General features: G+C 47.6%; 1 protein-coding gene across 1 annotated transcript; it reads right to left on the bottom strand.

The window, feature by feature from the left end:
* Window positions 1–6230: 6230 nt before the first annotated feature.
* Window positions 6231–13420, bottom strand: ublcp1 (ubiquitin-like domain containing CTD phosphatase 1; the record flags this gene model as incomplete). The annotated part of the gene is made up of 10 exons (XM_084450152.1): window positions 6231–6490; window positions 7367–7494; window positions 9416–9532; window positions 10252–10350; window positions 10561–10598; window positions 10768–10866; window positions 10969–11084; window positions 11472–11557; window positions 12088–12179; window positions 13267–13420. The coding sequence occupies 10 exons, from the start codon at window positions 13418–13420 to the stop codon at window positions 6463–6465; spliced, it is 957 nt and encodes a 318-aa protein (XP_084306278.1). The 3' UTR covers window positions 6231–6462.
* Between the last annotated feature and the right edge of the window lie 282 nt (window positions 13421–13702).

Genomic DNA, 13702 nt, shown 5'->3' with positions numbered 1-13702 from the left:
TGATGCTGGACTGTCTTGTCTCTCTCTCAGGGTATATATGATGCTGGACTGTCTTGTCTCTCTCTCCGAGGGTATATATGATGTTGGACTGTCTTGTCTCTCTCCCAGGGTATATACAGTGTTCGGCTAACAGCTACCGGGGGGCGTTCCAGTGCTCCTGGAAACGGACCAGCACGCGCACAGACGCCGCCATGGTTCTGTTCAGAGCTAAACGGTAGGTCCAGAGGCGCTACACTCTTCGTAATGAGGTAGCGTTGTGGCAGAACTCGATCTCACCAGCACTGACCTGCAGTTCACCAGCACCAGCTACAAGAAATGCTCAATTTACTGGAATGATGAGAAGAATAAATTCTTGACAGCGATGAATGAATGAACGAACGAGCGAGTGAGTGAGTGAGCGAGCTGAGTTAGCGTATCCAGGCAGGAGACTCTGGGTGTGGCAGACGAGGTTCCTGGGGTTATATGCCGGGCTGGCATGGACGGATGGATGGATGGATGGATGGATGGATGGATGGATGGATGGACGGATGGATGGACGGACGGACGGACGGACGGACGGACGGACGGATGGATGGATGGATAGATGGATGGATGGATGGACGGATGGATGGAGGATGTGGATGGATGGCTGGCATGGATGGCTGGCTGGCCAGGAGGAGGACATGGGGAGGGGGAGGGATGCGAAAGCAGAGGAACAAGAGAGAAAACAGGTGGGTAAAGGCAGCTTTATAAACTGTGGATAACAGACAGGAAGCTGCCACAGAGGCATGATGGTAACAGGTGTGTCTAGTTGAGCTGATTAGCGGGGCGTGGACAGGTGCATCCTGCTCCATTGATGACAGCGTTGTGGCGTTTGTCTTTCTCCTCCTGAACCTCAGGTTGTTAGGTCCATCTATTGCTAGCTAGTTGTGTCTCCCTGGATCAGAGAAGCTATCGTGTACCCTGGAGCTGATGTGATAGCTGCTGCCCACTAATCAGTATGAGTGTGTGTGTGTGTGTGTGCGTCCTGCAGTGGACGGAAGGACCTGACGTGTACCGTGGACAGTAACGGATCGGAGGTGAGCTGTGTGGAGCCGGGCAGCAGCTGTGGTGGTTACTCTGAAGAGACAGAGCGCATCCACCTCCACCTCTACATGCTGAGCCATTATAAGTTAGAACACTACTCCAAGATCTTCTACCTCCGAGACATAGGTAAGCATGCACATGCACACGCACGCGCGCGCGCACACACACACACACACACATGCACTGAAACACACACACAAACATACACACTTGCATTGTAAATGGTAATGGTAAATGGACTGCACTTATATAGCGCTTTTCCACCTTAGCGGCACTCAAAGCGCTTTACAATGGCCTCTCATTCACCCATTCACACACACACACACACATTCACACACCAATGGCAATAGCTGCCATGCAAGGTGCTAACCTGCTCATTGGGAGCAATTTGGGGTTAACCCAAATTACCCATTAACCCAATTAACCCTGTCAACCCCCCCCCCCCCCCCCCCCCCAGTGAGGCCAGACCCTGTGCCCGTGACCCCATCTGAGGGGGGGGTGTTTCAGTGGGCGTACCCCCCCACCTGGGACAAGCCCTGCTCCTTCTTCCCACTGGAGTTCCAGGGCAAAGTTGTCCAGCAGAGTGAAAGCTGTGACTCCACAAGTGAAACCCTGCCGGTAGGAAACATGCACACACACGCATACACAAACACGCATACACAAACACGCACACACGCACACTCACACATACACAAACACGCACACTCACACATACACACGCACGCACACTCACACACACGCATACACAAACACGCACACACGCACACTCACACATACACACGCACGCACACTCGCACGCACACTCACACACACGCATACACAAACACGCACACACGCACATTCACACATACGCACGCACACACACATACACACACACACACACACACCCACACACAAGCACACACACACTGCCTTCTCCTCCTGCCATGTGTCTCATGACACCAACACCATAAGGTCCTTGGAAATTTATTAACTGTGTGTGTGTGTGTGTGTGTGTGTGTGTGTGTGTGTGTGTGTGTGTGTGTGTGTGTGTGTGTGTGCGCGCTACAGACCCAGCCAGCACTGAACTACACAGTGAAAACCAGCCCAAAGCCGTATTGGTTCTGTCTCCGGGCCCGGGACTACCTGACCAACGGGCCCTGGAGCGACTGGACCAAAGAAGAGTGAGGAGAGACTGCATACACACACACACACTTCTGACACACACACACACACACACACTTCTGACATACACACAAACACACACACACACTTCTGATATATTCCACTTGCCGTTACCAAACTTTGTTTTGACGTTTCAGCGTCACGTTCACAGAGCATTCTGGGATTTATTTGTGCACTCCCGTTGAAGTTTGCATCATTGTATTATCAGAATAAACCTGCAAATTATTTTTGTGTAATCCATCTCTATATATGACCAGAGTGTAATCCCTATAATACTGTGACTAGAGTGTAATCCCTATAATATGACTAGTGTAATCCCTATAATATGACTAGTGTAATCCCTATATATGTCTTGAGTGTAATCCCTGTATTTCTCTCTCTTTATCGAACAGAACCAAATGAACTCCCATCCACAATGACATCACTCTACGCTGCGGGAACAGGAACAGGAACCACCAGTCTGTCTGTCACCTTGGGAACCACCAGTCTATTGGTCACCATAAGGACCTGTCTGTCTGATGTTACTGGTGACATGTTTGTCTCCATCTGAGCACAATAAGATATTTACAACTAGGCCTGTGAGAGGGTGTGTGATCCAAGATGGCGGAAGAGACGTGTTTGTGCTTTATCATTCCTCCTTATTTATTACATTTATAAAATAATAACTGTGCCACACAATAACACAAGGTTATCTTATGTTAATTATGAAATAAAGATGACTGCATTCACAGTTTTGTTTGCTATACTTCCGCAGCCTTGTTTTAGAATGAATAGTGTGAAAAATCGCAAAAAATAATGAAAATGCCTTTATCATCATGGCATGGTCATATAAGACTTTGAAAACAAACTTATGCGTTCCAGCATCAAGCCTTCCTGAGGGGTCAGCAGCTCTCGTGGACCACCAGGCCCTATTATAGTGGTATTCCACCAAGGAATCTCCCACTTGGACATGGTGTAGTAGCCTAGTGAGACCATCCTGATGTCGTGAGCTCACATTGTTACTCACAAATCAGTCTGGATACTCTCCATAGAGAACATTTTGAGCCCGATCGGAAAACGATCTCGCCAATCAATGCTGGTTCTGAGGAATTTGAAATACACACAACTACGCTGGGCGGGTTTATGGCAGCAGCAGTAAGTTAGCGCTGAAGACCTTTTCAGATTTTTTTCAGAAGGCTCACCCAATCACCTGCCAAGTAGTTTCGAGAGTGCCCGCCCCTTTTCCAAACAGTTTCCAACAGAGTTCCCAGATGGTTAACATTCTGGCAGCGTCATGTTAATGGTGTTGTGGCCTAGAGAGAATGTAGACTGTACAAACTCCAGCAGATCGTGTAGTATTCATCAAACTGAAATATCACATTTACATAATTATTCAGATCCTTTACTTAGTACTTTGTTGAGGCACCTTTGGCAGTGATTACAGACTCGAATCTTGATGCTACCGCTAACACCTGTCATGTGCCTTTTTCTCTTGAGGGGTGGCTTCCATCTGGTCACTCATTGGTAGAGTGCTGCAGAGATTGTTGTCCTTCTGGAAGCTTCTACTATCTCCACAGAGGAACTACGGCACTCTGTCAGTGACCATTGGGTTCTTGGTCACCTCCCTCACCAAAGTCCTTCCCCCCCGATTGCTGGGTGGCCAGCTCTAGGAGTCCTGGTGGTTCCAAACTTAAGAACGATGGAGGCCACTGTGTTCTTCTGGACATTCAATGCTGCAGACATTTTTTGTACCCTTCCCCAGATCTGTGCCTCGATACAATACTTTCTCAGAGGTCTACGGACAATTCCTTCAACTTCAGGGCTTGGTTTTTGATCTGGCATGCACTGTCAACTGTGGGGCCTTATTTACTATAGATAACAGTGTGCTTGTCCAAATTATGTCCAATCAATTGCATTTACCACACGTGGACTCCAATCATTTTGTAGAAACATCTCAAAGATGATTGATGGAAACATGTATCCGAGCTTAATTTTGAGCGGTGTAAATGTGATATTTCCGTTTTTTATTTGTAATAAATTAGCTAAAATGTCTAAACCTGTTTTCGCTTTGTCATTATGGGTTATCGTGTGTATAGATGAGGAGAACATCAATGTGGTCAATTTTAGAATAACAAATTGTTGAAAAGGTGAAGGCGTCTCTATACTTTCCGAATGCACTGTAATGTAAGACCAGAGTATAAAAATCAGAGAAATCACAAGTCTGAAAAAAGCTCCATCTTTTATTTACAATCAGGATATGTTTACAACAGGAATCTGGTATCAACTTATTCTTCCGACACGTTCAGTCTGTCTGTTTGTTTGTCAGTAGGCTACAAAAGTCGCTCAGCCAGCCTGTAAGACGTTTTGGAACCATAACCATTCTGAAGCTGCTCTCATCTTGACTGGACCACGTTTTGCTGCTGAGAGGCCAGACCTTTCTGAGGCCAGGCACCCAAACCAGGAACTGCTGTGACCAGGCCCAAACTATCTCTGGGACCTCCTATTGAGCATCTATAGATGTGCAATAGACTATCACCTAAGTCTCTACTAACCCTAAACTCAAGCAGCTGTTGATAGTTTGAGTGTTTGTAGACAAGGGTCCCCTGAAAATAAAAAAGCTGAGGAGGAGTGCTGCTTCAACAAAAGACATGACGTCGTCTACATAAAGGTAAGCTGTCCAGGTGTAGTGGGTGTGTGTGTGTGTGTGACACCTGGAGGGGTAGTAGCCAGTGTACAACAGCATGTAAACCATAGCGTCTTCATCATCATTATCAACTGAGCTGCTTCTTATTTACGTGTCCTCGGTCCCCTCCGACAAAAGAGCAGCAAAAACGAGTGTATACAAATCAACACAAAGTCGTCAGGAAGTTAATATACAATAAATACTGAACTAATCCTTTCAGAAAAAAACACAGGAGGACAAAGATCAGTTTGAGAACTCTTGAAGTCTCCTTCCATCCTCACCCCTTTGATAAAGCACCGATCTGATGTGACTGGAGTGCTTACAGCTGTGCACAGGCACATTTTCAACTAGCCAATCCCGTTGGGCCAGAGATGTCAGGGAAAGGGGGTTTTTAGAGTATGCAGACTAGAACACAAAGCTCTTCTTTAATCTGTGATCTCCTTTGATCTGCCTTCCTCTTGTGTCAGTTCACCTGTAGATTATTGATCTGCCTTGCTCTAGTGTCACTTAGCATGTAGATTATTGATCTGTCTTCCTCTAGTTAGCCTGTGGATTATTGCATCATGAGAACCCTGCAGAGGAGGGGGGGGGGGTCCTTTCTTAAACGCGCATCAAGCAGAACTATCCCGTTAGCCTGCATAACTAAAGACTAGACTTCCCAAGGGGCTGGTCCGACTGACGCATAGATAATATTAATCTTAGTCCAAGACATTTCGTTAAGGAGCGGTTTCCCAGACACTGGTAAAGCCTAGTCAAACACATCGTCTATGGAGATTCTCTGGTAAAGTCTAGTCAAACTACATCTATGGAGATTCTCTAGTCAAACACTACATCTATGGAGATTCCCATCTGAAAGGGCTTCTTAGTTCTAGACGAGTCATGGAACCCAGCCCTAAGAATAACTAAGTCCAGGACTAGGCTTTACTCAGTGTCTGGGAAACGTAGCCCATCATAATAGACTTTTAAACATCTCTACAGCCACATCCTAATCCCTGCAGCCAGCTGCCCTCCTGAAACTAGCAGACATCCAGCCCTCAGACTAACTCAACTGGTGCTAGGGGTTCTGGGAGGCCTGAGATCTAGTTCCTGGTCTGGGACTGGAACTCAGGGAGCTGCAGTGGGGCTTTCTTTCCTTCTTCTCCCCCCAGAGAACATGTCAGTACCTGTCCCAAACAATCCTAGGGTTAGGGTTACCCTATCCCTCCACATGCGTAGTTTGGTTTATTTGTAGCCTGAGTTCAGATTAGGTGGGGGGTGGGGGAGGGGTCAGATGCATAATGAGACGTGTTGTCAGTGGAGACGCTGAGTTTGGTTGCCATGCCGGTGGAGATGCTGTGCAGCCCGGAGACAGAGAGGTGCTGAAATGAGTTTTGGCCAAAGAGGTTGCCATGACGACCGGTGTCCACACAGAGGAGGCGGTGAGTCGGGTGATGTCACGCGGGGCCCTCTGACGCCCCCACGGAGAGAGAGGGAGGGGAGGGGTGAGGGTGGAGGGCTGAGGAGGGCGGAGGTGTGTCCAGCACTGCTCCATGTTCAGAGGTGACGCCTGCTTCACTCACACTGTCCACCTCTCACTGACTCTGCTTCTTGGAGAGATACCTGGACAGAGAGAGAGAGAGAGAGAGAGAGAGAGAGAGAGAGAGAGAGAGAGAGAGAGAGAGAGAGAGAGAGTGGGAGAGGGAGAGGGAGGGAGAGGGAGAGGGAGAGAACAAAAACGTCACAACTTTTTGCCTTTCTTACTTTAATTTATTTACACATATTATATACACATATTTTGTTCAATTATATTGTTATATCGTAATGTATTGTATGTATGTTCCTTACTCTTCCTGTGAGTGTGGTGTCATTCTCCCCCCCAACAAACTTCTGCCATAACCACGCCCCCAACACTGGTTTAGAAAGGAGATGCACTGGTGAGCTCTGGTGACTAGTAGTACACCGATTACCTTCGTTAAATGCAATTATTGTAAGTCTCTTTGGGTAAAAGCGTCTGCTAAATGACTTTATTAAAATACAATGTAGTATGCAGCTCAGACCTCAACTTTTTTTTTTCTTCATGAATAACTTTTGAGGTGCAGACTAATAGAACATCAACAGTAAAAAAATAAATAAGAAAGTCAAATTTTGTCCTCTGCTGTGATTTAATAGACCAACGTTTCGGCAAAGAGCCTTTGTCATCTTTTTTTTTTTTTACAGAAGTTGGTTGTGTTGGGAGGGGGTTGTGAGCGTGTGTGTGTGGGACGTGTTGGGGTGACGTGTGTTGGGGTGACGTGTGAGTGTGGGACGTGTTGGGGTGACGTGTGTTGGGGTGACGTGTGAGTGGGTGTGTGGGGGACGTGTTGGGGTGACGTGTGAGTGTGTGTGTGTGTGGGACGTGTTGGGGTGATGTGTGTTGGGGTGACGTGTGAGCGTGTGTGTGGGGGACGTGTTGGGGTGACGTGTGTGTGTGTGTGTGGGGGACGTGTGGGCCCTCACCTCTCCCAGTGTTTGTGGTTGAGGGCGGAGAAGGTGTCCAGCTTGGCGATCTCCTTCAGGTACTGGGACAGCTTGTACAGCTCTCTGTCCTTCTCCCTGTTCAGGTGGGCCTTCATGAACGGGCGGATCTGAACACACACACACACACACACACACACACACACACACGGTCACCCTCCTCATACCACGACCTAAGGGGTTAGAGGTTAAAGGTTGTCCCTGCCTTACTTTCAGACCTGAGGGGTAAAACCTTAAATGTCGTCCAAGCCTACGCAGACTTGAAGGGTCAGAGGTGAAAGGTCATCCTAGCCTACCATCAGACCTGAGGGGTTAGAGGTTAAGGTCATCCTGGCCTACTTTCAGACCTGAGAGGTTGCAGGTTCAAGGTCGTCCTAGTGATGTCGTGGATATTATTATTCTAATGAAGAAAAATGTAGCCTTATTTCTCCATGAGCATAATAGTGCGTTATTCTTAAACCTCGGTAAAGGGAGAACGGTTTACAAGCAAGACAACAGCTCTGTCCGTGAAAACATTCTCTGAATGACGAGACCATGACAAATATACCACTAAGACACGCCCACATTACTATCTGTAGCCAATCACAGAATGACACATCACTGAGACCGCTCGGTTTAAACAGAGGGTATTCTTCAGGCAATAAAATCAACCTCTGACCTGGATCACAAAGGAAGATTATGGAGATTACTCTCAATCCCTAAACAGAGATGATTGTGGTCTGACATTAAAGGACAATGCTCGTTTTTGACAACCTGGACCTTATTTACGACATATTATAAGACGTTTGACTCACCGAGATCACTTTGGTGTAGTTCGGAGGCATGTAGAAGAAATTTAAAATCCAGTGCGAGCCAGTATATCCATGTAATGTCGCTGGTCGGGGCACTTAGAATGCAGTTTGTAAAAATCTATTTTCTGCCGCGAAACGGTTGTACCTCCACGTGCTGGAGCAACGATTGCGCTGTGCAAGGAAGCTATTTCGTTTCGAAAGACGTTTCTAAAGATCATATTACAGAGGCATGTGGAAAAACCACCACAGGCCTACGCTCTATGTACCACCACAGGCCTATGCTCTGTAATATGATCTTTAGAAACGTCTTTCGAAACGAAATAGCTTCCTCGCACAGCGCGCAAACGTTGCTCCAGCACACTGTGCGCATGCGTGCTGGAGCAAGTGAGGAAGCTATTTCGTTTCGAAAGACGTTTCGAAAGATCATATTACAGAGGCATGTGGAAAACCCACCACAGGCCTATGCTCTATGTAAGCACAACTAGCGATTCATCAAGACAGATTGATGAAAACATAATATGTCGTAAATAAGGTCCAGGTTGTCAAAAACGAGCATTGTCCTTTAATATCTCCTGGAGGAAGGTTTACCTGGGCATTTCCACAGGACTACCCAGAATAACACAAACTGAAGCACTCAGGTAGTCTGCACGTTTTAATGGTGACTGACGTTTCGACTTTCGTCCTCCTCAAAGTTGACTCAAGGAAGACGTCAGTCACTATTAAAACGTGCAGACTACCAGAGTCTGCCACCATTGGTGTGTGAATGTACTGTATGTGTGAATGAGAGGCCTTCATTGTAAAGCGCTTTGTATAAAAACGCTCTAAGTGTAGTCTATTTACCATTTACCATCATCTAACTCCAGAATACAAATGTGGGTTTCACAGAGGACATACCACACTGACAGAATCAGACTTTAGCTACGGTACATGATTAAGACAAATGGAAGCAGAGCGCTGATCGGTGGAATATGACCACCATACCTTCAGACCGTTCTAATATCTAATATGACCACCGTACCTTCAGACCGTTCTAATATCTAATATGACCACCGTACCTTCAGACCGTTCTAATATCTAATATGACCACCGTACCTTCAGACCGTTCTAATATCTAATATGACCACCGTACCTTCAGACCGTTCTAATATCTAATATGACCACCGTACCTTCAGACCGTTCTAATATCTAATATGACCACCGTACCTTCAGACCGTTCTAATATCTAATATGACCACCGTACCTTCAGACCGTTCTGTGGGTTCATGAGGAAGTTCCGTCCAATGTCGTCAAACATGATGGTGTTCCTCTTGTTGTAGAACTCACTGTACTTCCCCCAGATCACACCCAGGGGCTTCACCTAACACACACACACACACACACACACACACACATTAAACACATACACATTACGAACACACACTACAAACACTCACACTACAAACACGCTAAAAACACACACTACTGTACAAACACACACACACTACAAACATGCTACAGACACACACACACACACACTACAAACCAGAGCATGTGGGCGGAACTGAGTGCAAGCGGAGTGAGTAGACTCTGAATGGAGTGAGGAGTTTCCACGCTCTGGCCGAGCGTAGGCGTTCTCTCCCGCTCCGACGCTGCTCACACCACGAGACTGAAGCATGCCCGGCCCAGAATGCACCAGTGTAGCCTACTGTATTTTCTGTCAGATTTGTTTTTAGCCCTTTTTGTTAAACATTTATTTAACCGTATATATCGGCTAATTGGACAACACAGCAGAGCGGAGCGGCATATGGGCGGAGCTGGGGGGATCCGGGGGAGCGAGGAGCGCGGGCAGAGCGGAGGTCAGGGAGTCCCTCTGAGCGCCAAAGGGGAGAGGAATTACACCCCTGTGAGCGCAGAGAGGAATTCCTTTTTTTACCGGTCAACACCGCTCACATGATCTGCTACAAACACACACACACTATACACACACAGACACTACACACACACACACTACACACACACTACACACACACACACACTACACACACTACACACACTACACACACTACACACCCCACACACACACACACACACACAGACCTCCACCACTCCTCTCTTGGGTGTGTGTACGGTGATCATAGCTGCACTGTCCAGCATGAAGGTGATCTTGTAGTTGGGGTTGTCCGTCACCCCCAGCTCCTGCAGGGACAGGAGGGAAGAATGAGTCAGTACGGTCAATCACTGGCATTCTGGGGCCAACACTGCCATCCTGAGGCCACGCCAGGTACACCAACATGTGGACTGCACTCAGTAAGTCAGGTCTAGACGTCTGACCTCTGGAATATTCTGGAAGTCGCTCAGAGCTACAGGAGCAGGGTGAGCGAGACGGAACACAGACAGAATAGTCACCTTCATCTTGGCGTCTATCCACTTCATACTGGTGGCCGCTAGAAAGGGAACAACACAAGCTGAGTGAGCTCTCTCGCTTCTGAGGTCAGCAAACAGCCAGTCAGCAGACCGGGCTCAGAAACAGGTGTGATATGCTCTGATCATCTAGCCGTTTACAGCGTGTTTCAATGAGTTAATGCCCCTGCGGCACTCTGATTGGCTACGTACACCAGATGACAATGTCGTAGTCCTCGTAGGCTGACGTGAGGAACTCGTGGAGGAACGGTCGCATAAGCTCCTGTCCCGTCTCTGCACAGGACTTGTGATCTGAAAACACACACACACACACACCACACTAAGAACACACTCACAGGGCATACTAGGAACACACTACCTCAGCCACACACACACACACACTCACAGACTGACCAAAGAGTGTGTAGTCCACATCCAGGACCAGCAGTCTCTTCCCCTCTCTGGGAGCGTTCATCTCCTCCACCTTGTAGTCTTTGACCCGCCGCGCAATCTTCGCCAGGTTCTCCTCTCTGGAGACACACGGTCCCAGATAGGTAACACAGGACGTTAACCCTTTTAATACGACCACGTCACCGGTAACATTTTAAAAATATCTAACAAATATTTAATAATATATTTTTTTAAATCTAACAAATCTAAAAAATTCCTCACTCCAACACTTGCTGAAAGCTGAGAAACTGCGCTTTCTAGTATTATAGGGAAAATCCAATTAATATTCGAAATGTTGTCACTTTATTTTCAGGGTTAAAAGGGTTAAACCCACAGACGTGGGGGTTGACCGGCTCTCAGACCGAGAGAGAAGCCGGCGTTAAGAGCCGCTGGGTCGTTGAGGCTGAGAGAAGGTGTGTGAATTGTCAGTTGGTGAACTGCACTGAATTTGAAATTGACAGTCTCACCTGTTCTCCACCTCTATGACCTCCTCCTCGATATCGAAGTCGTTGACGACGTCGTCGTTCTCTGGGGGAGGGGCTAAGACGTCTTCCTTCACAAGACAAAAACACAGGCCCTTTCACACCTGGCAGATTTATTCTCCAGTATTTATACTGACTTTCACTTTCCTCAGTTACATTTTCATAATGGCCTACTAGACACAATCTACTGTCGGACTACTGTCAATTTGCCATGAAAATATACGCATAGGCCGGTTAAAAACAACGCATTTGGTCTTATGTGTTTATTTGCATATAGAGCGGGATAGTTCGATCGGATCACAAGTGAAGTGGTCACTCGAGACGCATTCTAATGCCAGATGACGTGTGAACTGACGTACGCAAGACCAGAGCTGTCCCCCTGCGATCACCCAAGACACATGCTAATGCCAGGTGTGAACAGGGCCAGGCAGAATCATACTCAGTCCCACAGGGTGATGCCACCTCACTGTGTGTGTGTGTGTGTGTGTGTGTGTGTGTGTGTGTGTGTGTGTGTGTGTGTGTGTGTGTGTGTGTGTGTGTGTGTGTGTGTGTGTGTGTGTGTGTGTGCGTGTGTGTGTGTGTGTGTGAGGACAGGACCCACCAGACTCTCCTCTCTGCTACCCATCATCATGATCTTGGTGTTGGGCTTCAGCTTCAGAGAGCCCAGCTTGATGTCATCGTCAGCGGGCTTCCCTGGGACACAGACAGACATGCTCACACACCATGTTCTCCTGGGGAACTGACAGTCAGTACTGCTGTAGACCAGGATAACCTGCGAGAGTAGGGCAGGCAGGAACAGACAGGCAGCCAACACCAGCTAACCTCAGCATATCAGCTTCCCCCCAGAAACTAGCACTGACATCAAGACCTCAGACTAACTACACTGGGGCTAGGGGCTCTGTTCCAAACATAAAGTATCTTCTCAATCCTAATCCCTATCCCTCCACATGAATAGTTTGTTTTACCAGTAGCCTGAGTTCAGATTAGTGGAGTGGGTCAGATCAATCAATCAATCAAAGCTTTATTTGAATAGCGCATTTCATACCCAGAGGCAACACAATCCGCTTTACAGAGAACAAGGGAGGTGGGCATACGACCCACTCTATACATATTCCAGAGGGAAGCACAAAAAAACAGTAATCACCCAGGGGCCAGATAAGTGAGCTGTAAAAATTCTTCCCTGACCCCTCTCAACGAGGCGATCGAGCAAGCTCCAGGAGTATGTTTGTCTACCGGCTAAGAACATTTATAAAGCAATACATTACATTAAATTACATTTCAGAGTAAGAGAGGCTAAAAAAGCATCATAGGAGAGACATGGCAAATACTGGTGTGTGTTTGCTATGGCCCAGGCCTAAAGCCGGAAGTGGGCTGGTGTATGTCTATGTGTACGTGTGTGTTAACTAAATGCTACAACATCCACAGCAGACACGGGGGGTATCTATCGGACTCCGGGAGGTCCAGATGCCTTAAGGAATTGTCTTAGAATGCGTTTGTAAATCAGGAGTGCTCTCTGGTCGTTCGGAGATTCAGAGTGCTCCGACATCCCCGTTCAAAAATTCAGAGCATTGCACTCTGGGAGCACTCGGAGCACGTACTGGGTGCTCTGACTGAAAAGACGGTTTGTCCAAGTGAACGACTGTAAATGAACTGATTTCAGAGCGCTCTGTGACGTTTAAATCAGAGCAGATTCTCGGAGCCCATTTACGAACGCACCCTTAAGATCTGAAATACCGACACCGTGGTGACCAAACGCACCTCCCTGACCCTGACCTCTCACCTTTGACCTTCAGCCCCAGCAGCTTCTGCCTCTCTGGCAGCACCCCGGTCAGGGACTTGATGGACTGCTTGAGGTCCAAGACCGTGTCCTCTTCCGAGAGCGTGCTGATGGAGTACTCCTGGCCGCCCCACTTGATGATCACAGACACCGACATGCTGGGGACACACTCCAAGCTGGGGACACACTCCAAGCTCACACACCTGCAACCCAGGACACCTGTGAGGGTCACCGGAGACAGGACAGACGGTTACCGGAGACAGGACAGACGGTTACCGGAGACAGGACAGACGGGCCACAACTTGCTACACAGGAAAGGTGTCAGAAACGGCGGCAGCATGTCTGAATCTGTAAAGAGCTGACATTAGTAAAGCCATTTCACAATTACGCCATCTTTTGTCAAGGCTAAGATCACATGGCTAGCTGGGTTCTATACACA

This window comes from Borostomias antarcticus, assembly GCF_949987555.1.
Source record: "Borostomias antarcticus genome assembly, chromosome: 15".
NCBI lineage: Eukaryota > Metazoa > Chordata > Actinopteri > Stomiiformes > Stomiidae > Borostomias > Borostomias antarcticus.
Note: the sequence above shows the minus strand (reverse complement) of the source record. Positions and strands in the feature narration are given on the sequence as shown.